Below are 26,213 nucleotides of genomic sequence, written 5' to 3'. Positions count from 1 at the left end.
GATTGAGAAGCTGTGATACATACAAGTATTTGTCACACACTGTAATGCTTATTACGTTAAAATAAAATCAATTCAACCTGCTAGTGTAAGATATTCCTCACTAAAATCTAAAAAAAAAAGGTATTAAGCTCTTTCTTTGACATTTTTATACAAAATGAGTACTTAATGGTGTTTTTTTTAACAACTGTATGGTTGTACACTCTTTTCATTCTTTTCTTCCTGTGTTTTTTTTTAGTTCACGTTGTGTTATGAAGCATGAGAAATGTCCTCCTGTTGTATTACGGCATATATTGTTGTTGTACATGCTATTTGTTTATGAATTATTAAACAAATCATCCTTAACAGGAACATTTCCCCGCGCGTGCGCAAATAAGCTCCACCTCGCGGGCACCGGCCTCGCTGCTCCCGCCGCCTAGCCGGAGAAAACAAACTGCGTGGATGCGCCGCGCTCTCAAAGCATGCGACTTACAGCATTGCCAGCGCATTTTCATTTGCTTTCGGAGTTTCTCATCAATTAAGGTAAACGACGCTTTGATGATATATTGCATAAAATAATAAGCGGTTGTCTCGGACGTTTTGTTTTTTTGCCATTTTAAATCCCACAATGTTTATGTGATGATGCTGGTCTGTTAAATCGAAACTTGCCTCCATGCATGTGTTCCTCTGTTAGATGCTAACGGGACCCGTGAAAGTGATTTTAAGAAGAAATGCATTGGAGAAAAGTGTTGGCAGCGACAGCCGTAGACATTTTCTATATTTAGATATCTACTCTTTAAAGGCTTCTTCAACACATGGTAGACTTTTGTTCGAGTTGTCTTGTATTCCCGAGTCATAATGACGGCAGCTCCATGCAGCACGGAGCAGGCCGAGCAAAGGCCGCTTCGCGTTTAGTTTGATAGACACGCTTGTGACCCAATGAGAACGCTGGATTCCGCGTCAGTCAGATACCTGAACCAATCAAATCGTTTGCTGTTGTTGTGCATGGTGGTCGACGAGTGAACAATGTAACGTCAAAACAGCCATTTAAAACAGCAAAATAACAAATTGAACTTTTCCAGGGGTTTATTCGTTATTAAGATGTGAAGATTGTATAGCATTGCATTTCGTTTGTCCACTGCCTTGAACGGTACGCAATACTGCGCGTCAAGTTAGCAGACAACGTTGCACCCACGTTACTTCGCATGTGAAGTGGAGGAAAAGTCAAAAGCATGATTTCACGTGGAGCTTCGAGAAAGATCGAACAGTCGAATGCCTTGATATTTTCCCTGCTTTGATTAAGTAACTACATTATCAGTAAATGTTGTCTGATGTAACAATTGGGACTTGCAATGACAGACATGAAAAAATTAGCCGATGGCCTGACAAGGTAAACAACTAGGAAACGTATTGCGCGCCTTTTGCGTCACACAGCGCTCGATCGCCTGCCGACATGCGTGAGCGTTAAACTGGGCCAGCTGAGAGGTTTGTGTGTGTTGTTGAATTTTCATAATAGCGGTTTCCCGCTATTATGACGTGTTGAGAATGCACGGACCGTGTCTTTCCACGAGGACGGACAGAAGCCCCGGAGGTTGCGCGCGCACCTGGCTAGTCAGTTCGGAAACTAGCGGCGTTTGTGATGACGCGCTTTCATTTGATTTTCATTATGACCACCAGGAAGAGTGAATGACTGTGAAGTGAGGATCTTTCCCTGTTTGACCTTGTTGACGTTTTAACTTCTGATTATTTATCACTGGATCTTAACATTTTTTACTTCAAGAATTTTTACCAAATAAAAACATTGTTGAGGTTGCCATAACTTAAAATATGTGTTTTACGTTATTAAAATATCCTAACACAAGAAATATCTTGTTTTAAGTGGTTTAGTTCATTTTTAAGCTTATTTATTTTTTGTAAGGGGACATTTCACAAGACGTTTTTTTAAGTCAAATAAATCTTTAGTATCCTCAAAGTATGTATGTGAAGTTTTAGCTTAACATACCATATAGATAATTTGTTTGTAAAAATTGCTACTTTTTAGGTGTAAGCAATTTTTGGAAGGGGGGTCCTTTTAATGCAAATGATGTGATCTCTGCACTAAATGGCAGTCCTGTGGTTGGATAGTGCAGATTAAGGGGTGGTTTTATCCCCTTCTGACATCACAAGGGGAACCAAATTTCAATGACCTATTCAAGTTACTGGGTTGTTCTTTTTCACATTGTCTAGGTTGATAGAAGCACTGGGCACCCAATTATAGCACTAAACCTGGAAAAAGTCAGATTTTCATGATATGTTCTCTTTAATAATTTAAGTATCTTCTCAGTTGAGAAGCACTGATTTAGATTTCCTGTGTGAATTTATAGAAATAAAATATTTAGTCGTATTAGATCATATTGCATATTTATTTAATATAATGTAATCCATAACTTATTATGCTGTTATTATGTAAATATAACTATACCCCTTAATAAGGTTTCTTAACGAGACATTAATTACGTACAGTCATTCATTTGTCAACAGGCACGTGCAACCTAGCTAGCAGGTTGCTCAAACAACAAAAATCACCAGCTAACTTACTTAAAATTTCCAAGAACTATAGACTAATACAATAACAGGCTTAAATAAACCCAAAACATAAGTCCACTTACAGTTCTCACGGACACACGTTTTATCAACTGGCTATCCTCCAGACAGCCGTGTGGCGCGCGTGCCCCCTCGCGGTGTGAAACGCGTCCGCGCTAATATCCGTGATGCACTTGGCGGCCTTTTGTGCAGCGAATTTTTTTGGACGACCTAGTTAAGGAGGGTAAGGTTTCCCAGCTTAGGTGGGCCGCCCCAACTGCAAAGTGCTGCAGGAAACCCTGCCATAGACCTCCGTGTTAAAATGCCCAACTTTACAGCAGAAAAAAATATGTTACACCCTGGTACAAAAAGTGTTTTTGGTCGATCGCTAATTTTGCCCTTCATGACAACTGTGAGGGGGGTGATTTTTTATTTGTAACTCTTCCACTTCCGCCTACTTTGGGCTTCAAAAATGCTCTTCACAAACCTACTGGTGACATCATAGACACTACATCCATATTTGTTACAGTCTTTGGTTTACACCTGGTATTAAGATGTGATTTGGTCCATCAGATCACAAGTAGATGATGCTAAACACAAACGTAAAAGTTTTGAGCTCGTCCACTTTCGACCACATATAGAGGTAGTTGAAAAGCAATCGACTGGGTTGTTTTTGTGATGTAGATAGTCATGTAATTGAATGTGTTCAAGCAGCCACAGAAGATGTCCTACTCTCAGTCTATTGATCTAATGGCCCTCATTTATCATTCTTGAGTAGAAACGGGCGTATATGTTGGCGTAAGATTATGCTTACAGTCTCACCGCCTGATTTATGAAACTGTGCGTACCGTTGATATTCAGGTGTACGCAATATCTGCCCTTCATAAATGCCGCGGCTGAAAACGATCGTCATTAGAATAACACGCCCATATAAATTCAAGTCTCCGCCTCCCCCACGCCCTCATTTTACGCCATTGACACACGAAAGACGGCAAAGAAGAGAATCCGGGGAAGTGAAAAGAAACAAAATTGTTTTATTTGGGAGTTTAAAGAGTGGGATTAAAGACACATTAATAATTGGATGACAATTTGTAATATTCTTCTTATTATTTTTATTATTAATTGATATTTAGAAGAATAATTATTATTTATTATTATTATTTACTGTTGCCTACATCTAAATTCTATGTCTGCTTAATGGTTCAGTTATTTTTTTTAAATAATATTTTAAAATGATGTAGTAACTTTTGTAGTGTGTTGTTCTGTATTTACATACAGTTGTTTGTTAGCTGTATCTTAGATCCAGTTTGATACGGAGCTCCGGATATAATTCAAATTAACAATTTGTTTCCACGACATCCACATGATTTACTACGGCTAATTCATAATTTGAAGTAATAATAATTGTAATAGTAATTACGAAATATTATAATAATTAATTCCAAGGAACAAACTGTTGAATATTGGGAACAAATTCTAAATGTATGGCCATACTTTAGACTAAATAAGAAAAAGAAGTGTCCATAGCATAAAAATAATTTGTGGCCATAATTTTGTCCGCATGTCAGCATGATCGGATTTACGGCTCCATTCAACACAAGCATTTTACCTTATCTCATCTGTATGTATTTATCATCGAATGGTACGTAACTAGCTTACCTTTTATTGCATTACCATGTTTTCGTAGCACATCCTTGTGCTTTCTTGAAATGTGCCGCTTCAGATTCCAGGAATAATATTTGCTAACTCTTTACAGTCTCTACGCAGTCCCTTTCAATTTTTTCTTCCTGCTCAATCTTAACTTTGATTTTTACTTTACATTTATGTATAAGGCTTAAATTCCATAACTTATTGCTAGACGTTTGATTCTCGAACTAGCAAATTATCAAAGGGCGTTCTGGGTTCAACGAGCGGTGCTGAGGGAGCGGAATATTCGGAAAGGCGCTTTGATGGTAATATTACCGCACCGTTCACATGCTCGCTCTGAAACATCAGGTAAAGCGCACAGGCTCTCAACTGAAGGAATACATATGCATACAAATCAAATGCTTTGGTAAAGTCTCACAAATTAAACATTGAACATTGTTGCATAAAAATAAACACTGGAGTTTATAATTACAATGTTTTTTTACAGTGGGTCATAATATATCATATATTTTAGTTTGTCAGTGCGTTTTGTGGTGTTAGGAAGTGTTTGCGCATTTCTGCACTAACTCAAAATGTGCGTACACCACCTCCTGAGCTGGCGTAGGATTTGAGCGTGCCGTACGCCAACGTCCATATTGATAAATCTCAAAGTCACCGTGGTTTTGGGTGTACGCAAGTTGTACCCTGGAAATTTGGTGTACGCATTTTTGATAAATGAGGGCCAATGTGTCTACCGAGCACAATGTTTTTACATCGGTCCTGACATCTAGGGCAAACCCCCAGTGTTTGACACTGTCCGACCCTGAATCGATTTTTTTTTAAACTGAAGATCGTTAAAAATGGGAAAAGATTGTCAATAATGAGCCCTGACAGTATTGGCATCCAATATTAGCCTAGTCATGTGATAATTCTAAAGCACAACTAATGAAAAATAATAATATGATAAATAATATATTGCATTACTATTATTTAGAAACAGTGTTGCAGCATTTGATTTGTTCACAGCTAAAGTGTGTTCTTACTGTTTTTTGTATTTTTTTTTAGGTTGGTGGGTGCATGTGAACAGCATGTCAAAGACCCCTCCTCACAGGCGTGGGATCTCATTTGAGGTGGGAGCGCAGCTGGAGGCTCGAGACAGCCTGAAGAACTGGTCAGTGTCTTTCTGCTTCGGCTTATCCATCCTTTCATTCACTAAGAGAACCTGATTGAAATTCAGATGCTAATACAACCACCAATTTTAATTTTCTGTAATAAATAGCACAAAACCAAAGAAATAAATAATTTTAGAGGGGGCAATGTAACAAATTTAAAACAGGTGACTTATTCTTCTTTGTGTCTATAGGTATGCAGCTAATATTGAGAAGATAGACTATGAAGATGAGAAGGTTCTGATTCACTACAAACAGTGGAGTCACCGTTACGATGAGTGGTTTGACTGGAGCAGTCCGTACCTCAGACCCGTGGAAAGAATTCAGCTGAGGAAACAAGGTCTCAATGAAAAGCAGACTGCTCCAGTAAGTTCCTCTCATCAAACTTTGACTCAGAGTCTTATTTTGCCCATGCTGACTATTAGTAATGATGAAAGATATATTTACACATGCAATTTTATTCATTTTTTTTACCTTTTCAGGGCTTTCATGTTAACCAGAAAGTTTTAGCTAGCTGGTCAGACTGTCGGTACTACCCTGCTAAGATCCTGTCCCGTGACAAAGATGGTGTGTATTTTAAAGCTTATTTATAGATATGCATACAGCAGAGGCTTATATTCAAAGCAACTTAAAGGGACACTCCACTTTTTTTTTGAAAATATCCTTATTTTCCAGCTCCCCTGGAGTTAAACATTTTATTCTTACCAGTTTGGAGTCCATTCAGCCGATCTCCGGGTCTGGTCCTAGCATTTGTAGCACAGCTTAGCATAATCCATTGAATCTGATTAGACCATTAGCATGGCGCTAAAAAAAATTGAAAAAGGAGTTTCAATATTTTTCCAATTTAAAACTTCTGTAGTTACATCATGTACTAAGGCCGAGGGAAAATTAAAAGTTGTGATCTTATAGGCTGATATGTCTAGGAACTATACTCTCATTCTGTTGTAAAAATAAAGGACTTTGCTGCTGTAACATGGCTGCAGCAGACGTAGTGATGTGACGTAGTGCCCGAAAATAGTCCCCTGCTATTGAAAGATACTATGGGGCCTATTTTCGGCTGCTGCGTAATATCATTGCGCCGGCTGCAGCCATGTTACAGCAGCAAAGTCCTTCATTGTTACGCCAGAATGAGAGTATAGTTCCTATCCATATCTACCTAGAAAATTACAACTATTATTAATTTTCTGTCGGTCTTAGTACACGATGTAACTACAGAAGAGTCAAGTTTTAAATAAGAAAAATATCAAAACTCTTTGGTTATTTTTGAGGGCGTGATGCTAATGGTCTAATCAGATTCAATGGATTGTGCTAAGCTGTGCTAAAAGTGGTAGCGCCAGACCCGGAGATCAGCTGAATGGATTCCAAAACAGTAAAAATCAAATGTTTAACTCTAGGGGAGGGAAAATTAGCATGTTTTCAAAATAAATTGGAGTGTCCCTTTAAATTGAATTGAATGAAACTATAATTGCGTTCAAGGATATACGTTTTATCAATATGTTAGTTCCCTGAGGATCGAACGTTAGCCTTTGCACTAGTAACTAGTAACCGCTTGTGTTATTGACTTGTATATAACTATGCTGCTGTGTCGTCCAGGGTCCTACAAGGTGAAGTTCTTTGACGGAGTCGTGAAGACGGTGAAGGGAATTAAAGTAAAGCCTTTCCGCAAAGAGGTGAGAGGTCGCTGCCTTGGCTACAGTAATAGCCCTTTATCGAGAACTCTTGTTTAATAAGTTTGTCTTAATCTACAGAGCTCCCATGGCAAAGCCAATCAGCAGCCTCGAAAGCGGAGTGACCAGAGCAATAAAGAATGGAAGCCCAAGGAGAACGGCAGGACTAACGGCTCGACACACAGCACCTCTGATCAGGATGGCGAAAGCGGATCAGAAGGAGAAGAAGAAGATGTCACGGTGATAGATGAGCCTAGAAACCTCCAGAACGGCGGAGCGAGCGAAAACGGGGAGACTAAGAAAGCAAACGAATCGGAGCAGAGCACCCCCGAGCAAAAAGAAAAACTGCCATGTGAAGATGTGGTGGAAGAACCGCTGAAAAGCAGGGAAGACGACAACAAAACTGAGAAGGTAGAGAACCAAGAGGAGAAGAAAGAGATGAATGGAGAACAGGAGGAAGAGAAGCCCAACGCTCCTCAAAATGGCATTGACAAGAGCGACGGGGAGAAAAAGGAAGAAGCAGCAGATGAAGGTCCCAGTCTGCCCAGAAGAACACGGAGTAAGATGGCAGATGGGAGATTTTTGGATGAACATGGTGTTACTTTTAAACATTCAATTTCACCCAGCGAATATTACTGATGCTAATGAATTTTAAACAAGAAGTACAGCAAAGGATTGAAATTAAGAGCGAGGGATTGTTGGGTGATTTATGCTCAAGTCAATTCGGTGTTTGATGACCCAAGCAGGTTTTTGCTGATTTGTGAGCTTGTTTGTCTGTCACAGGGAAAGATGCAGAAAAGCCTAGCGGTCCAGCGCTGAGGAAGAGACGAGCATCTACAGGTCAAATTCCACCGTCCAAAAGAAGCAGAGCCAATTCAAGCACAGGTATGATGCCGTTACCTTTTTTTTTTTTTTTTTTTTGCTTAGTGACGTTGTTGTTGTGACAAACATCGTCCCACTAAATTCTCAACTGTAATGTGTAAAGATTGTTTGTCTAGTACTATTATACGGCATATGTTGCCTTTAAATTATATTTACATTACATGCATTTGGCAGACACTTCCAAAGTGACTTATTGTGCATTAAAAAGTATACATTTGTATCGATTTGTGTGTCCTTTGTTTTAAACCAATGAGCTTTTGCACTGCTAATACAATGCTCTATTACTGAGCTATACAGTAACACATTCAAAAATCAACAATAATTTTTAAGAATGAGTTTATTCCATAGACTGTATAAAAAGATGGACGATGCCCATTCGCTCTCTTCCATTGGTGAAAAGTGAAGCCGTCAGTGTCCTGAGACGGCTCTGACATCTTGGGTTTTGAGTCTGCACATTAGCGATTTCGGGACCAGTAGTGAGCAGGAAGTAAAGCCGCGCTCTCGCAGAATGCGCATATCACAGCTGTCAATCATGACGGAACCCAGCATCGGAAAAAAGATAATTGAAGTGTAATTAAATTGTTTAGTTGGTCTCAAGTCCCATTGAATAACATGGAGGAGGCGGGGTTTATGACCTATACTGGGACCAGTCACTGGGGTGCGATCGAGATGTTTTGGCTTCACTTTTCAGGGCTTGTGCGGCACGCTTTATTCGTTTTGGATATATGCTTCAAACGATACTCCAACCAAATATCAAAATGACCCCATGATTTACTCCCCCTTGAGCAATCCAAGATATACATTCTCCATCATCTTTCAGACGAAGTTATTTTAGTGAATGTCCTTGCTTTTCCAAGCTTATAATAGGGGGAAAACAGGGTTTAGGGAACAACTTCTGACTTTAAACCCCAAAAAAGTGCATCCATCCTTCACAGAAGTAGGGAAAGCGTGGCACAACCTAACGCTTTTTGGTTTTAGCTCAATCATTAAAAAATATTTGAGTTTGATTAGTTTCAACTTACCCAATAGGTGGGGTTAATTGTAACAGGCAGCGGGTTAGTTGTAAGACTTGCATGCAAGTTTGCATGCAAATATTTCAATACTGTTTTGTGTGGATATTGTTTATATGTCTATAATAGACGGGTATCTACACTATCCATCCCTCGTCTAACCATAGTTCAATTATAAATGGATACAAATTTCTAAATATGTGAGGAAACACAGCACAATTATGACAAAAAAAAAAAAAACATTTTTATATGTGACCCAGTCTGTAAAAACCATAATAAAGTCTCAAAATCAAATTCTGAGATAATGAAAATCAAAGTCTGATTTTAGCCTTTAATTTCATTATGATTTTAATCTTAGACATGACCTTATTTAATCAATATTAAAGATGTGAACAAAAATACATTTTGACACACAATTTTTGATAAGACGGACACCTTTTTTTTTTTGTTGGCAGCCAGCAATCACCCCGCTGGGTGAAAATATTTTCAAGCTTTCCAAAAAAGTTGCTAAGAGCTGCAGACATATTGACATATTTCAAAATGATGCTATGTTTTAGTCAACAAGACACTGATTAAGATGACATAACATTGGTTTTGGTATCTTACACACCCAACTCGGAAAACGAAAAAAAAAAAAAACATATGATAAAAGAAATGTACTTACATCCCACCAAAACATTCTTTTATCTAACTCTCTGGAAAAACATTATACCTTTCTATAAAGTGCAACAATGTAAACGGTTTGTGCCCCGTGCACCCCTAATCCACACGGCTCCAAGGGTTTAATAAACGTCTTCTGCAGGTAATCGATGTGATATTGTAAGAAAAACATCCATATTTTACGCTTTATAAACTTGTATAACTAGCTTCCTTTATTAAAGCCATCTTGGACTCGGGTGATTTACAAGATTCCCTGCTTAACATACACATGGCGACAAAATCTCACTACGTGAAAACTCTTGCATGAGTCCAAGATGGCGTTGTTACCGGAAGCTAGTTATTATAGCTTAAATTTGAAACCTGGATATTTTTTAGGGGTGCACGATTCAGAAAATTTCACAATTCGATTCCGATTTTTAGGCTCGAGGTTCGATTCAAAATCGCTTTATGCAAAAATAAAAACTGATATGAAGCAATAAGATGACCCCTTTAATCAAACTCTATTTCCCAATTCAATGAGAAACAAAGAGCACGTGAACGCATACCGAACTCATCATGTCGCACACAAAATGTCATTATTAAAGCGTGTCATTATTAAAGCGTGTCATCATCACGTAAAAACAAAAAGACAAAATTTGAAGCAAGATATACTTGTGCTGGATCCCAAACCGCCTACTTCCATACTATATAGTACGTAAAAAGCGCTACTTTACGTACTATATAGTATGGAAGTAGGCGGTTTGGGATCCAGCATTGGGCACTTGTTAATATAACTGGGCAGTGCTGCAGCAGCAATGTGTGGGAAAGACTGTGACAAGAGTGTGCCGGCATCAGTGTGAATACGACGCAGCGCCATTTAGGGGAATACTGAGATAAACTCATTTCAGGACAATAGTAACACGGCATTTCAAAAAAAAATTGTGAATCGAGTTTTGGGATTCTATGAATAGATTCTGAATCTGCAAAGCTTGAATAGCGATTCAAATGTGAATCGATTTTTTTTGCACACCCCTAATATTTTTCTTACGAAATTGCCACGATTACCTGCAGAAGACCTTTAATTGACCCACCGGAGCTGTGTGGATTACTTCTGTGAAGGATGAATGCACTTTTTTGGGGGGTTAAATTCAGAAGTTGTTCCCTGATCACTGTTTTCTACCATTATAAAGCTTGGAAAAGCACAGACATTTACTAAAATAACTCCAAATGTGTTTGTCTGAAATATAATGGACATGTGTATCTCGATTGCTTGAGAGTGAGTAAATCTTGGGTAATTTTAATATTTGACTGGAGTGTAGCTTTCATCCCATGGAGTTTCAAAGGCTGTTATCTCCTTCACAGACAAAAACAGTCGATCCCAGATTAAAACACCCAAATCAGACTCTGTCCCAGGAACCTCAGAGAGTAAAGACAGTCCAACATGTCCTGCAGGAAATCCAGCACCCACAGAAGAAACCGGAACCACGCCTGATCTCGGTACGCCCCTAAATCTCATTAGCGAAACATTTATGTAGATCTAATGTATGATGTGCTAATTTACAAGTTGCTTTCTCAGCTCCAGCGCTTAAACAGCAAGTCCATCTTCCAACCACGAACAAGTACAGCAGAGAACCACGTGAGTACACGCATCGTCTCTCGCACGCACCTACACGCATGAAAATCTGCTGTTATGTCAACTTTTATTCTGCCCTTAGTGTACAGGGTCATCAAAAATCAACCGCCCCCTATCCTGTCCATCGAGTTGGACCATAATCCCTTCAAATGCAAGGTCACGGGCTGCCTCAAGTCCTTCCGGAAGGCATCTCTGCTTCACTATCACATGAAATACTACCACGCACAGAGCGATCCGAGCCCTCCTCAGACGCGCTCCTCAGACAAGCAGAACCAGGAGACTCCTCGCAGGCGGCGCACGATCTCCGGCTCCCAACGTTAGTTCTCACTTGTTTGTTTTTTGTCTGCTTTTTATTATGCACCAATGCTTTGGTGAGTGTGTTTTCTCATCTTGGCATCATCAAATTGTCTTCCCACAGATACTCCTTCTCCTTTAAGTGACAGTAAATCAGGACACACTCTGTCGCCCCCTGGTGTTGGCAGCATGCACCGGCAGCGCTCGTCCACGCTGGGCTCGGAGAGGAGCAAAGAGAACCAACACAGCAACCGCTCGCTGCATGATGACAGAGACTGGGTTGCCAGGGAAACAGGTATTGCGGAGCATCGTGATCATTCAGTCCATTTCCTGTGCTCATGCTCAACGATGATTCCTCTCCACATCCACATGACAGAAACTGAGATTGATATTCTCTTCTGAATTTCTTGCGACAGGGGTGAAAGAAAGAGAGCGGCTGAGGGAGAAACGTCAGAGGGATTTCTTCCGCATCAAGTTGAAGAAAAAGAAGAAGAAGAAAAGAAGGTCAAAGTCAGGTTAGACAGCTTTTTTTAGTGTAGTGTTTTTTGTGCTTCTCGTGTTTTGCCTCTTTACTGCCCCCTCTGATTGTCTGCTGTAACAACAGAAAGGGAGGCAGTTACGCTTATTTTGGATCTGTAATATAGTCAACAGGATATGATGTCATATACTAGGGTTGATGGTTTAAATGATAAAAAACCTGTGAAAATACAATCCATTCTGGTTAACTTTCGACATCGCAAACAATTTTACTTTTTAAACTTGGTTTTCTTAAAATATGCTTTGATGCAAAGCTCTGAGAAAATTTTGTAATCTTTTGTTTTCAGTGAAGATGTCAGAAAATTGATGATCTTCTACTGATCTTCTGTTGTGATTTTTACATTTGTCGTTGCCTATGTACATGTGCATACAAGAGTTAACCAAGCTTTACCTTTTTACAAGATTTACATTAAATTGCTTAAATTAAATCAACACTCAAAATCAACCCAAACTGGTGGGTTGCGAACCCCTGGTGGTTTGTGAGGGAATTGCAGGGGGTTTGTGAGTTGATGGAAAATGATTTACTAATTGCAATTAAATCCGAAAAATGTAAATAAATAATTTTAAATATTTTTATTTAATAAAATCTATTATATTATATTATAGTTTTTTGTTTATATCTATATATTTATATTTATTTATGGACATAACACTACAATATAAAGAAAAACTGAGAACTCAAAATATACAAAAACGGGTAATTTAACAGTCACTATGGGCAAAATACTACTGAAAAATCTTTTAAAGGAAACTTTAGAAAAATATTGAAATATTTACTTAAAATCTACAGGGGTACTTCAAGTAAATAATTTAAGTAGTTTCGGCTAACAAAAAAGTTTGAAATCCCATGATTTATGCAATATTTACTTAGAATTCACAAATGTTTTTAAATAATTGTAGACTGTCTGACAATATAATGGCAACTCTCAGTTCACCAAAATAGTACACGGGGTTCTAAAAATTCGACAATGCACGTACAGTACGTGCGCACTCTTCTGATGCCGAAAATTGTGCCTCTTGTACGTGCACAGTACAAGGACCCTCTCGTCCGTGTAAAAATAGACCATACTTCGGCCTTAAAGGATTAGTCCATTTCCTTTAAAAAATCCAGATAATTTTCTCCCCACCATGTCATCCAAGATGTTGATGTCTTTCTTTGTTCAGTCAAGAAGAATTTTTTTTTTTTTTTTTTTTGAGGAAAACATTCCAGGATTTTTATATTTTTGATGGACCCCAACACTTAATGCAGTTTAAAATTGCAGTTTCAAAGGACTCTAAATGATTTCAAACAAGGCATAAGGGTCTTATCTAGCGAAGAAAAAAAAAATGCACTTTTAAACCACACCTTCTCGTCTTCCTCAGGCTGTGTGGCGAGCCAGTACGACCTCACGTAATTGCGTAATGATGTCGAAAGGACACGTGTGTTACATGTATGAAACACACATTTGTGGACCATTTTAAACAATAAACGGACACAAAGACATTAATAAAGCAACTAGATGAGGTTAAAGTTTGTGAACAAACTTTATGTTGGCTTGAGAAAGCCTAGTCTGAGAGTAATAGATGGAGCTGCAGTTGGGGCAGTTAAGTTAGTTGGGGCAGAATTGGGCAGTTGGGGCAGATGGGGCATTTGTGGCAGATGGGGCATTTAGGGTATTTGGGGCATTTGGGGCAGAATTAGATAATTGTGCCAGACGGGGCACTTGGGACATTTAGGGCAGATGGGGCATTTAGGGCAGTTGGGGCATTTAGAGCAGTTGGGGCATTTAGGGCAGTTGGGGCAGAATGGGGCAGATGAGGCAGTTAGGGCATTTGAGGCATTTAGGGCAGTTGGGGCATTTAGAGCAGTTGGGGCATTTAGGGCAGTTGGGGCATTTAGAGCAGTTGGGGCATTTAGGGCAGTTGGGGCAGAATGGGGCAGATGAGGCAGTTGGGGCAGTTGAGGAGCATTTAGGGCAGTTGGGGCATTTAGGGCAGTTGGGGCATTTAGGGCAGTTGGGGCATTTAGGGCAGTTTGGGCAGAATGGGGCAGATGAGGCATTTAGGGCAGATGGGGCATTTAGGGCAGAATTGGGTAGTTGGGGCAGACGGGGCATTTGGGGCAGATGGGGCATTTAGGGCACTTGGGGCAGAATTGGGTGTTTGGGGCAGACGGGGCAGATGTGGCATTTAGGGTAGTTGGGGCATTTGGGGCAGAATTGGGTAGTTGGGGCATTTAGGGCAGTTGGGGCATTTAGGGCAGAATGTAATATTGTGTTTGTGTGTGGTTGTGTGTCTGTGTGTGTGTGCATGTCTGTGTTTTTGTGACAGTATGTTAAATATAATTTTGTGTTTGTGTGTGTAATTGTGTGTCTGTGTGTAGTTGTGTGTCTGTGTGTAGTTGTGTGTGGTTGTGTGGTTGTGTGTCTGTGTGGTTGTGTGTCTGTGTGTGTGTGTGTGTGTGTTGAGTGAGTTTTGTGAGACAGAGATAGACTGAGAGAGGCTGAGAGATGATGTAATGTATTTGTATGAATGAGAGTTGACAGTTAGAATTTGAAAATAAACACTCAGCCTAAACATTCTATGAATGTAAGTCTATGGGACTTTTTTGGGACGTTTGATCGGACGGTTTAGGAGAACCGTAAGTCCGATCGCTTAGAAAAGATATAGCAACTCAAGTCAGATCAGACTGAAGGTCTGTGCAAAGTTTGGTGTGTGTAGTTTAAAAGCTCTAGGAGGAGTTAGAGTTAGAAATTTTAGTCTCAGAAGAAAAAGAATAATAATAAGTTTAAGTGCAACAACAGTATGTTGGCTTTCTCAAGCCAACATAATAAGCCCCAAGAAGCAGTGGGTTACCAGTGCATTTTATAACGGCTGGGGGGCGTTGTTAGGCACGACGCGAAGCGGAGTGCCTGGAACCCCCTTGGCCGTTGTGGAGTGCACTGGTGACCCACTGCTTCGCGGGGCTTATTGCGTTTATAAAACGGTTGCTTCAAATTATGTATAGCAGGATTTCATATAATAAAACACAGCAAATAAGTTGTAATTATATTAGTACAGATATTAGTCTTCCGCCAAACAAAGTAGTTCCTCAGACTCAAGTGTGTCTGCAACAGAGCGGTTCCCAAGCAAAACAGACGGAGCAAAGACACAATGAAAATATGATTCATTAAGACTGTGGTGTTTATTTTCATAAATCAACATTCATCTAATTTATACATTAACATTTATACCGTGCAACTGTTGACGTGTGGATCAAATATGCTTGGAAGCATGCTTAACACTTTCCCTGCCAGCGTTTTTTAAAAGAGTTGCCACCCAGCTTTAGTTAAACATTAATGCCTTCCAGAAAAATGTTCTTCTTTAGATATATAAACATACAATATATCAAATGAAAGAACATGGCCCGGTTGCATAAAGCACCCCAAGTTTTTTCCTTAAGTGTGACACTTAAGGGGTAAATTCCCCTTAACTTCTGTAAGATAATAATTAAAGAGTTTTGCATATAATCCCTTAAACGGTTCTCTTAGGTAAGGGTAATCTTTAAGTGTTTCAAGACAGTGACCCCGGTTTGTTGTTATAAAATACTATCGTTGCCATGGAGACACAACAGAAAAAACTTAAGGGTTTTTCTGCAACACCCTTAAGTTAAAAGGAAACAACTTAAGGGAAAATTACACTTAAGGTGCTTTATGCAACCGAGCCCAGACCCTCTGCTTTCAAACAACAAAATAAAAACGTTTCACCCTACCTTCAATTGTTCTTTTATACTCTCAAATTTTGAGCAAAATGTTGGGATAATTCCATTTCTGTGAATGACTTTTGTTAGAGATCCGATTCAGATCGCTGATCAAAAAATACACTTGAGTTTTAAAGTGTTGAGTGAAAGCATCAGTGTTTATGTTGTGTAAGATCGCCACCCAGTGGATAATATACGGTACAACTACTCCTCACGGAAGCATTAACAAGAAAACTCAACAATATTTATTGACACTTATCTGGATATCGCCATTAATTGTTCAATTGTTGAGGATTATAATTAATACAATATAATATAATTAGCCCACCCAATAAATCAAAATTGACAACAAAATCCGACATTTTGACAGTTATTTTCTACAGTACACAACAACAGTGGCGCAGTGATACAAGCTATGTAATACGGTTTGAGCCGTGGGTTTACCGGTGAGTTTTATCACAGCTGAGAACGCGTTTCAACCAATCAGAATGAAGAACCAGAACTGGCCGTTTTATAATTAGTATCATTCCACATACAACAACGTTGGAACGGTCCTCTTTCTCAACACTTGTAAACACTGGGGCGGAGTTTCGATACGTCATCTGTGACCTCTTGACATGATGGCATATCACACGACCGGGGATAGACGAGAAGTTGTGGTTTAAAAGTGCATTTTTTTTTTTCTTGTCAAAAATGACAATTGTTTCGCTAGATAAGACCCTTGTGCCTCGTTTGGGATTGTTTGGAGTCCTTTCGAACTGCAATTTTAAACTGCATTAAAGCTGTTAAGTGTTGGGGTCCATTAAAGTCAGTACATTGGGATGAGAAGGGTCCTGGAATGTTTTCCTCGGAAAGCATAATTTCTTCTCGACTGCACGGAGACAGACGTCAACATTTTGGATGACATAGTGGTGAGTAAATTGTGCTATGGTTCTGGTTGATATTTATCAGTCTCTCACTTTTTCTAACTTGTTTTAATTTCAGATGTGCTATTAAAGGCTTATGCTTAAAGTCAGTAAATACACAAATGCTTGAGCTAAACTTGTCTGCAGTCCTAGTTTTAGTCTTGTCATGTGTCCTCTCAATGATTTCGCCTATCCTGTTGTGTTCAGTCTTATGTTCAGTTTCCAATCATACTTTATTTCCTGCATATTTAGATTTTGCACCCCTGTGCAACTGCTCCTGTATTATTCGTGTCATTCTGTTATTAATTCACCCAGAGCAGAAGTGAACGTGCCCAGAACATAAGCATCATTTCAGGACTCACTGAATCAAGCCGCCTCATTGGCTAGAAACGGATCAGTCTGTGTTTAACCCATGTGTGGCGTCTGCTCTCCCCTCCTCTGACAGACTTTCACAGCACTGAGGATAGCATTGGCCCAAAGCCCCTCCTTTGCAATTTGAATTCGGCCCTCAAATTGCCCCCCACCCTCACACATCGCTCCTACGTGGAACCTCAGCCACAAAAGATGCTCAGCCAGAGTGGGTACACCTCAGATCTCACAGCCTCCTGCTTTGTGTCTTTTTAAGATTGTGTCTTTGCATAACTTTCCATGTCTTGTCTAACTTTTTTCAAATATGTCTTTAGGTGTCTGGTGTGATACGCGTTTAATGTGTGCATGTGTGACTTAGGGTAGTGGGTTTCCTTGCATGAAGGATAGTTTTGTAAAGGAAGAGAAATGAAAAAATAATGACATGGATCTTATTCGTGACAGGTGAAGACAGCAGCAGTGATTTGTCATCTGACAGTCCTGTATGGAGTGAGGAGGAGTCTGATACTGAGCTGAATCTGAACATGCCTCTATCAGAACAGGGCGTAGAGAGGCGCTCTCACGGCTCGGAGATCGTACGCTGTATCTGTGAAGTGCAGGAAGAGAATGACTTCATGATACAGGTAAACATTTATCCTTTGCTATAGCTTCATATGTAATATATGTTTTATTTAAGTTTATTAGTATAGGGACAGATACAATAGACATAGACGAGCTGAAAAGACAGTCATCCAATGCATGCATCATAGTGCTTGTAGCTTAAGCTAATTTGTCCATAGAAAAGCTTTTTTAGCTATAATAATAACACGACAATCAATAATAATTTACAGGAGGAGAAAAGAAAAGAAAAACATTTTAATTAAACATGAGTACAAGTTTGTTGCTGGATTAACCATGATCTGGTTGCTTTTTAAAAATATTAAAACTATATTAAACAAGCCACAGATTTTAAACAACTATGTAATATGAAGAGTTACTGTTCATTTACATTTAATACATTTGTGTTGGTACACCAAACACCAAAGAGAAAGTGTGTTTAACCAAAAATAAAGCAGTCGATTAGCCAGGTGCATTAATGGTATACAGTAAGAGGAAAATAAGTATTTGAAAATTGTCATCATAGGTGCATGTCCACACAAACATAATCTAAAAAAGCCATAAATCACAATGTATAATTTTTTAAGGATTTGAACACCTGAGAAAGTCAATGTAAATATTTGGTACAGTAGCCTTTGTTTGCAAAGCAAAGCCCCATTCACACAGACCTTTGGTCCCAGAAAATACCCGTAAAATTGCCAGACAAGCGTCTGTGTGAACACAAACACGTCCCGTATATCTTCTGGGATCGATGCCGGAAAGAGGACCTAGTCAGATACATGGAAAACCCTCTGTGTGAACAAGAAGCCGAAACAATGCCGTAATGGGCGTGTCGTAGGGAGGACGCGCAGTCATCACAACACAACTTATGGGTCAGATCCTTAAAATGAGAGATAACATGCTTATTAACATTCACCACGAGAAATGTCGCAAACTAGATTGAAGCAGTTATCAGGAAATGATAAATGAGACGCATAAACAATGATTCACGTGCGGTAGTGAGGACACGCGTGTCATGGCAACATGAAGTTGGTTCAACTCTTTAAAATGAGGGATTTACAACATTCACGACGAGAAATGTCAGCAAACTGGACTGAAGCAGAATCAGGTAAGTTAGCTCGTTACTTACTGCGTTGAAACGGAGATCATTCAACAGCATAAACGAATATCCCGTCACGTGCTCATTTGAGCTATAATAAACGAAAATACCTGCGCGTCATCCCAACAAGATATATCGTTCAGCTCCTCAAAATGCGGGTTTTAAATGCATATAAACAATCACAATGAGAAATGTCTTAAAACTGTATTAAAGCAGAGATGAGCTTGTCAAATATCCACTCTGAAGCTGAGATCATTCACCAGCATTAGAACGGTGCGTCACGCGCTCCTTTATTGTCTCATCATAAACAAAAATGCATGCGAGTGGTTTCTGGAGAGAGAAATAATATATAATATGCAAACTTCAGACGCTGCGTAGAAGAGAGGGCAGGACTTTAACAGGTCACGTGTCTTCCCGGGACTTTGCAGATACCGGCAAATCATGGCAGTGTGAATGAACAAAAAATCGAACTATCCCGGAAAAATCCAGGATGCATTTTACGTGTATTTTCAGGAATGTCTGTGTGAAAAGGGCTCAGGTTTGCACACACTGCAGGAGGGATTTTGGCCCACTCCTCCACACAGATCATCTCTAGATCAGTCAGGTTTCTGGCCTGTCGCTGAGAAACACAGAGTTTGAGCTCCCTCCAAAGATTCTCTATTGGGTTTAGGTCTGGAGACTGGCTAGGCCATTCCAGAACCTTGATATGCTTCTTACAGACCCACTCCTTGGTTATCCTGGCTGTGTTTCGGGTCATTGTCATGTTGGAAGACCCAGCCTCGACCCATCTTCAATCCTCTTAACTGAGGGAAGGAGGTTGTTCCCCAAAATCTCACAATACATGGCCCCGGTCATCCTCTCCTTAATACAGTGCAGTCGCCCTGTCCCATGTGCAGAAAAACACCCCCAAAGCATGATGCTACCACCCCCATGCTTCACAGTAGGGATGGTGTTCTTGGGATGGTACTCATCATCATTCTTCTTCCTCCAAACACGTTTAGAGGAATAATGACCAAAAAGTTCTATTTTGGTCTCATCTGTCCACATGACTTTCTCCCATGACTCCTTTGGATCATCCAAATGGTCATTGGCAAACTTAAGACGGGCCTGGACATGTGCTGGTTTTAGCAGGTGAACCTTCTGTGCCATGCATAATTTCAAACCATAACGTCTTAGTGTATTACCAACAGTAACCTTGGAAACGGTGGTCCCAGCTCTTTTCAGGTCATTGACCAGCTCCTCCCGTGTAGTTCTGGGCTTGATTTCTCACCTTTCTTAGGATCATTGAGACCCCACAAGGTGAGATCTTGCATGGAGCCCCAGTCCGAGGGAGATTGACAGTCATGTTTAGCTTCTTCCATTTTCTAATGATTGCTCCAACAGTGGACCTTTTTTCACCAAGCTGCTTGGCAATTTCCCCATAGCCCTTTCCAGCCTTGTGGAGGTGTACAATTTTGTCTCTAGTGTCTTTGGACAGCACTTTGGTCTTGGCCATGTTAGTTGTTGGATTCTTACTGATTGTAGGGGTGGACAGGTGTCTTTATGCAGCTAACAACCTCAAACAGGTGCATCTAATTTAGGATAATAAATGGAGTGGAGGTGGACATTTTAAAGGCAGACTAACAGGTCTTTGAGGGTCAGAATATTATGACGACTAAAGGGCCATTCAGACTAACGATAACTATAAAGATACCTATATTAGCACCCACATCACCAAGCGATGACAGATAACGAAAACTTTTTGGATCAGTGGATGCTTTAGTGTTTATATTTGGTAAGAGTGCCACTTAGTGGAAAATGTGGATTTTCTTTTAATTGAAGCGATTAACTCATCAATGGCAGGGAAATAGTTATGTATACATTTTGTCAGTATGCGTGTTCTCTCTGAATTATCATAAATCTTTTCCCTCTAAAACAGTGAAATGTAAAGTCTAAAATGAATAGCATTGACTGGCACTGTTTGTCTGTGATCTCTGCAGTGTGATGAGTGTCTGTGCTGGCAGCATGGGACTTGTATGGGACTGTATGAGGAGAGTGTGCCAGATACCTACACCTGCTACATCTGCAGAGACCCACCAGGTGAGAGACTCCATATGGTGTATTAACATCCCTAATATTCATCTGTCTGGACCGTATGAGATAGAGAAATGCAAAATGAGAAAGACAGAAGACAACTAAACATTTATATTAAAACACTTCATGGTTGTTTCTTCCAGATGACGTTATATTTTTGTATTTGTTTGTGTACAGCTCTAAGGCAGAGCCAAAGGTTCTGGTACGATAAAGACTGGCTGAGCAGCGGTCACATGTACGGCTTGTCTTTCCTGGAGGAGAACTACTCTCACAAAAACAGCAAGAAAGTGACCGCCGCCCATCAGCTCCTGGGGGACGTCCACCGCGTGTTTGAGGTGGTCAACGGCCTTCAACTCAAAATGAGCATTTTGCAGTAAGTCATTCACATATTTATTTTTGATTTTTCTCTTCTGTTTTGAATCTTATTGGATTTCGTCCACATTTCAGAACCCAAGCCCATCCAGACCTGAAGCTCTGGCGCCAACCCTGGAAGCCTGCAGATGGCCTGCGAAGGAAGATGGCGGGAGACTCCGGCGTCACCACTCCCTTTCCCCCCTCACCTCCTGATATGGGAGGGAGCGAGCTTGATGTGTTGAAGAGTGAAGTCCCGTCGCCCGTGGAGAAGCACTGCTCCTTTCAGGACTCGTACATCAGCAGCGAGCACTGCTACCAGAAACCTCGTACGTACTACCCGGCAGTAGAGAGGAGACTGGTGGTGGAGACGCGGGGAGGCTCTGAACTGGAAGACAGCCTGAGGAGCACAGAGGACCTCCTAGAGATGGCAGAACAGAGGTACGGCGCGTCGCTGGATCATGAACAGCACAAGCTCCAGCTGGCCGACCGCTCCTTTACTAAGGTGTGTTTTTACGAGCAACTGATGTCTTAAAGGATTAGTCCATTTTCTTTAAAAAAATCCAGATAATTTACTTACCACCATGTCATCCAAAATGTTTATGTCTTTCTTTGTTCAGTCGAGAAGAAATTATGTTGTTTGAGGAAAACGTTCCAGGATTTTTCTCATTTTAAAGGACTTTAATGGACACCAACTTTTAATGCAGTTTAAATTGCAGTTTCAAAGGACTCTAAACGATCCCAAACAAGGGACAAGGGTCTTATCTAGCGAAACAATTGTAATTTTTGACAAGAAAAACAAAATATATGCACATTTAAAGGTGCAGTGTGTAATTTTTAGAAGGATCTTTTGACAGAAATGCAAAAAAATATACAAAACTATATTATCAGGGGTGTATAAAGACCTTTCAAATTAAGACCGTTATGTGTTTATTACCTTAGAACGAGATCTTTTTATCTACATACACCGAGGGTCCCCTTACAGGAAAGTCGCCATTTTGTGCTGACATTTTTCTACAGAAGCCCATAAAGGACAATTATTTTACTAAGTTGTCTCCGATGATGACATGTTTGGCCGGTGGTGGCTACCGTAGCTTCTCTATGTGTTTCAAAAGCGAAGGGGTGAGCCGTGGACTAAGCCGTTGGTTCCCATTCGCAACCTCACCACTAGATGCCCCTAAAATTTACACACTGCACCTTTAAACCACAACTAGGGCCCTATAAAATCCGTTTTATTTTTCCCAAATTCCGTTTTATTTTTTCCCAAATTCCGTTTTCTCCGTTTTAATTTTTGCAAATTCCGTTTTATCCGTTTTAATTTTTGGCAATTATATTTTTTACCCTTTACTTTTATTTTAGTCATAAAAAGAGTGTGCCTTTTAATGTTAATGATTAAAATGTAAATGATTTGGGGAAAAACTGTATAACAGGATTACTTAATGACTATAAAAGATGCATTTACACACGCACATACACACGCACACGCGCGCGCACACACCACTTAATTCAAGGCATTGTTTAGTGTTGTTGCAGGAGGCTACAACAAGGTGTCAACGCAGTGGTGCCTTCAGAAGTGCCTTAAACACATCAATCCAGCGGAACGCGGTCCATATTTTATACACAATCGCTTGAAATGCATGTAACTTTACAAACATACACAGGATAGTGATCTGACTTAGGACAGCATGAGCACGCAGCTCTTTGCACGTGCGAGCGAAAGAGAGACAGAGAGCGGCACCATGATGCAGATGATTATATTTTCAATGCGAGGGACAGTTAGTTTGCCTCAGCTCGCTTGAAATGCATAAAACTGAACAAATACATGAGGATTTGTGTTCGCACTTAGGACAGATGTGTGAGCGCGTGACCGTGAGAGGTACAGTGAGACAGACGTGGATGAGAGAGTGCATGTATCTTTGCGCTCACCGTGAACAGAGTGTTGACAAAACTTCCAAAATAACAATTCTCCGGTTACATAAAAGTCATGTGAGACCTGCTCGGAACTAAGTGCTTAGCGTTGAATTTCTTAATTTTTTCAATGACGAAAGCAGAGTCGTGGAGAGCCGCTTCGCCATGGTTTCAGTGTTTTGGAGGGGGTCTGAAACAACGGGAGGGGGCGTGTCGCCCAGATTTACTTCCCCCGGTCTGCATTTCCCCCAGACATACGTTCGTCTCCCACACAAAAACATAATTTTATTCAAAATATGCAAAATTCCGCGTTAATACTAGATTCCGTGTTAATTAGCCAATTCCGCGATTCCGTCCGCGATACCGTGATCGCGGAAATTATAGGGCCCTACACAACTTCTCGTCTGTCTCCGGTTCTGTGACGCGCCAGCCGACGTAATTGCGTTATGACGTGGAAAGGTCACGTGTTACATATATGAAACGCACATTTGCAGGCCATTTTAAACAATAAACTGACACAAAGACATTAATTAGTATCATTCGACATACAACAACGTCTGAATGGTCCTCTTTCTCCACACTTGTAAACACTGGGGCATAGTTTCGCATACGCCCTCCGTGGCCTTTTGACGTGATGACGTATTACGTGAGGTCACGGTGGCGCCTCACAGGACTGGAGATAGACGAGAAGTTGTGGTTTAAAAGTGCATATTTTTTATTTTTCTTGCAAAAATGACAATCGTTTAGCTAGATAAGACCCATATGCCTCGTTTGAGATCGTTTAGAGTCCTTTAAAACTCAGTTGAAAAAAACTGTTAAGTGTTGAGTTTATTGTTAAGTGTTGGGGTCCATTAAAGTCCATTAAAATTAGAAAAATCCTGGAATGCTCTCCCCAAAAAACACAACTTCCCCCCGACTGAACAAAAAAAGACATCAACATCCCGGATGACATGGTGGTGAGCAAACCATCTGGACTCTTTTTCAAGAAAATGGACTAATGCTTTAAAGGGACACTCCACTTTTTTGACGATATACTCATTTTCCAGCTTCCCTAGAGTTAAACAATTGATTTTTTTACTGTTTTGGAATCCATTCAGCCAATCTATGGGTCTTTCGATGCCACTTTTAGCATAGCTTAGCGTAATCTATTGAATCTGATTAGACCATTTAGCATCGACTATACTTTATTAATAATGTTGAGAACAAATTATTCATGTGACTCATTGTTTTATGTTATCAGGAACTAGAGTGTCGTATGAAGCAATTGGTTTCCGATGAAAAGAAAACCTGTGCGGTGGACATAAAGGAAGAGGAGGAGCCTGACCCCGTGACCCCTGATTCAAAGTCTGACCCTGACCTTATGATGCACCAACAGTGGCAGCTGAACCTGCTGGAGCACATTGAGGTCGTGCAGGATGAAGTGATGCACAGAATGGACCTCATCGAGCGAGAACTGGATGGTGAGACAAGTTTCACTAAATAGAAACCTGAGCAGTTGGCTTATCAAATCATAAATACCTGTTTGATCTAACCAATTGTAAAAATGTTTAAACAAATCTCGCTGCAGTTTTGGAGAGTTGGTTAGACTACACGGGTGAACTGGAACCTCCAGATCCGCTGGCCCGTCTTCCTCAGCTGAAACATCGGATCAGACAACTCCTGACCGACTTGGGTAAAGTGCAGCAGATCGCACTATGCTCCTCGTCCTCATGAGGGCGTCAGAGAATAGGGAAAGACTGCCAAATGGCCCAATGCACACAGAAATGATAATAAATAAACTCTGATAACATGAAGCTCATGTTAATGTACAGAGTCAAAATCTGACATAAAACTGCTGAAACGGTTGTTTTGTTTGTTTGTTTGTTTTTAAGAGGGAATACCTTTCTAAGCCATCCAAGCCTATTGTGAATATGATGCTCTAGTTTCTCTAAAATAGAGATATGTGTTGAAATGGTGAATTTGATCAGCAGTTAAACACCAGTCATGGGTTAATAAAGACTGAGTACGATTATAAACAATGATGCAAAGGTTTTTTTTTTCTTGTGAAATTTAAAGCTTCTTTGTAGCACTTAGCTCTGTCTGTCATAGACCTGATGGTAATTTTGTTAGATTTTTTAAAAATGTATATTTCTCTATATTCTTGACTTGCTAATACTTCAAATTTCTTGTTTAGTCATAACAAGTGATGATGTTTGACTGTTGGCACGTCTTGGCTCTCGATAAGAGCTTAAGGACTCGAATGATATTATGAGTTAATGAAAATATTGTTACATATAAGAATGACAATATATTTTAACCTGTACGTACTTGCATTTTACTATATTTGTACTAAATAAGTCATGTAATCGTGTAAATAACCCCTATCAATTGCTCAAATTTATGTTCTGCTTTTTTTAGTTAAACTATGCTGAATTTGCATTTATAGTAAAGACTTTACATAATGTTGTGTATACTATAGTACTGTACTTTAATGTCATTTATCGTTCTCTGTTTTGACACAATTGGGGTTTGCTTGCATTTCAAATCGGCGTTTTCACAGAACGTTTTTTCTTGCATACTGAATTTTTGGTTGTATGGTTTTTAATTGTTTCTCAGTGTTGTCTTTTTCATTTATTCTCTACAAGATTCATTTTGATTTTAAGAGATTAGATGCCTTTAAGTTATTGTAATTGAATTTAAGTTATTTAACTTTTCCACCTTGTCACTTCTGTCAACTCTTTTGTATAGTCCATGTCTGATGTTTGAGTGTCTTTGTGTGTGTGTGGTCGGAGAGAGAAGTTGGGATCTTTTCAGTGTTAACACCTTTTGGTGTTTTATCTCTTTATTACTGTTAAAAACAAGGTCAGTTTGTGTATTGTTCACCCTCAGATACGCAAACTGTAATTGTATTTGTGGATTCGTAAATCTCACTGAAGGGTATTTGAAGAGTTTGTGTTTTCTCTGTACAGCTGGTGAGCGATTGACAGCCTGTCGATTGCTCTTCAATATTATGTAGCCAATTATAATTTTACATCTGCACTCTTGCTTTCCAGTCACTTAAAATCTGGTTATTGGATATAAGTATTTTGTGCTCTTTTGTACATTTTAAGTTTTCCGTTACTATATTTTTACATGGGGGTCGCCTGGGAAAATATAACTTCTGAAAAAATTGACGCCTTATCCAAAAGCAAGCAAATAAATGCGAACATTTAAATTCCAAAA

The 26,213-nt window shown here is 39.8% G+C and overlaps 1 protein-coding gene across 2 annotated transcripts; it reads left to right on the top strand.

Annotated features, from left to right (window-relative positions):
• The first annotated feature begins 362 nt into the window (after window positions 1–362).
• On the top strand, window positions 363–26,213 carry phf20b (PHD finger protein 20, b). 2 transcript variants are annotated; one of them, XM_073874993.1, is made up of 19 exons: window positions 363–519; window positions 5,230–5,335; window positions 5,528–5,699; window positions 5,816–5,900; window positions 6,927–7,003; window positions 7,082–7,577; window positions 7,787–7,885; window positions 10,894–11,028; window positions 11,108–11,167; window positions 11,247–11,480; window positions 11,583–11,753; window positions 11,875–11,973; window positions 17,064–17,195; window positions 17,429–17,607; window positions 20,660–20,759; window positions 20,931–21,126; window positions 21,201–21,609; window positions 24,253–24,472; window positions 24,580–26,213. In XM_073874993.1, exons 2-19 carry the CDS (start codon window positions 5,253–5,255, stop codon window positions 24,723–24,725), a joined length of 3,093 nt encoding a protein of 1,030 aa, XP_073731094.1. In that variant the 5' UTR covers window positions 363–519; window positions 5,230–5,252; the 3' UTR covers window positions 24,726–26,213. The 2 variants fall into 2 exon arrangements, with proteins under 2 accessions (XP_073731094.1, XP_073731095.1); XM_073874994.1 differs by lacking the exon at window positions 17,064–17,195.

Source organism: Misgurnus anguillicaudatus, chromosome 13, assembly GCF_027580225.2.
Source record: "Misgurnus anguillicaudatus chromosome 13, ASM2758022v2, whole genome shotgun sequence".
NCBI lineage: Eukaryota > Metazoa > Chordata > Actinopteri > Cypriniformes > Cobitidae > Misgurnus > Misgurnus anguillicaudatus.
Note: the sequence above shows the minus strand (reverse complement) of the source record. Positions and strands in the feature narration are given on the sequence as shown.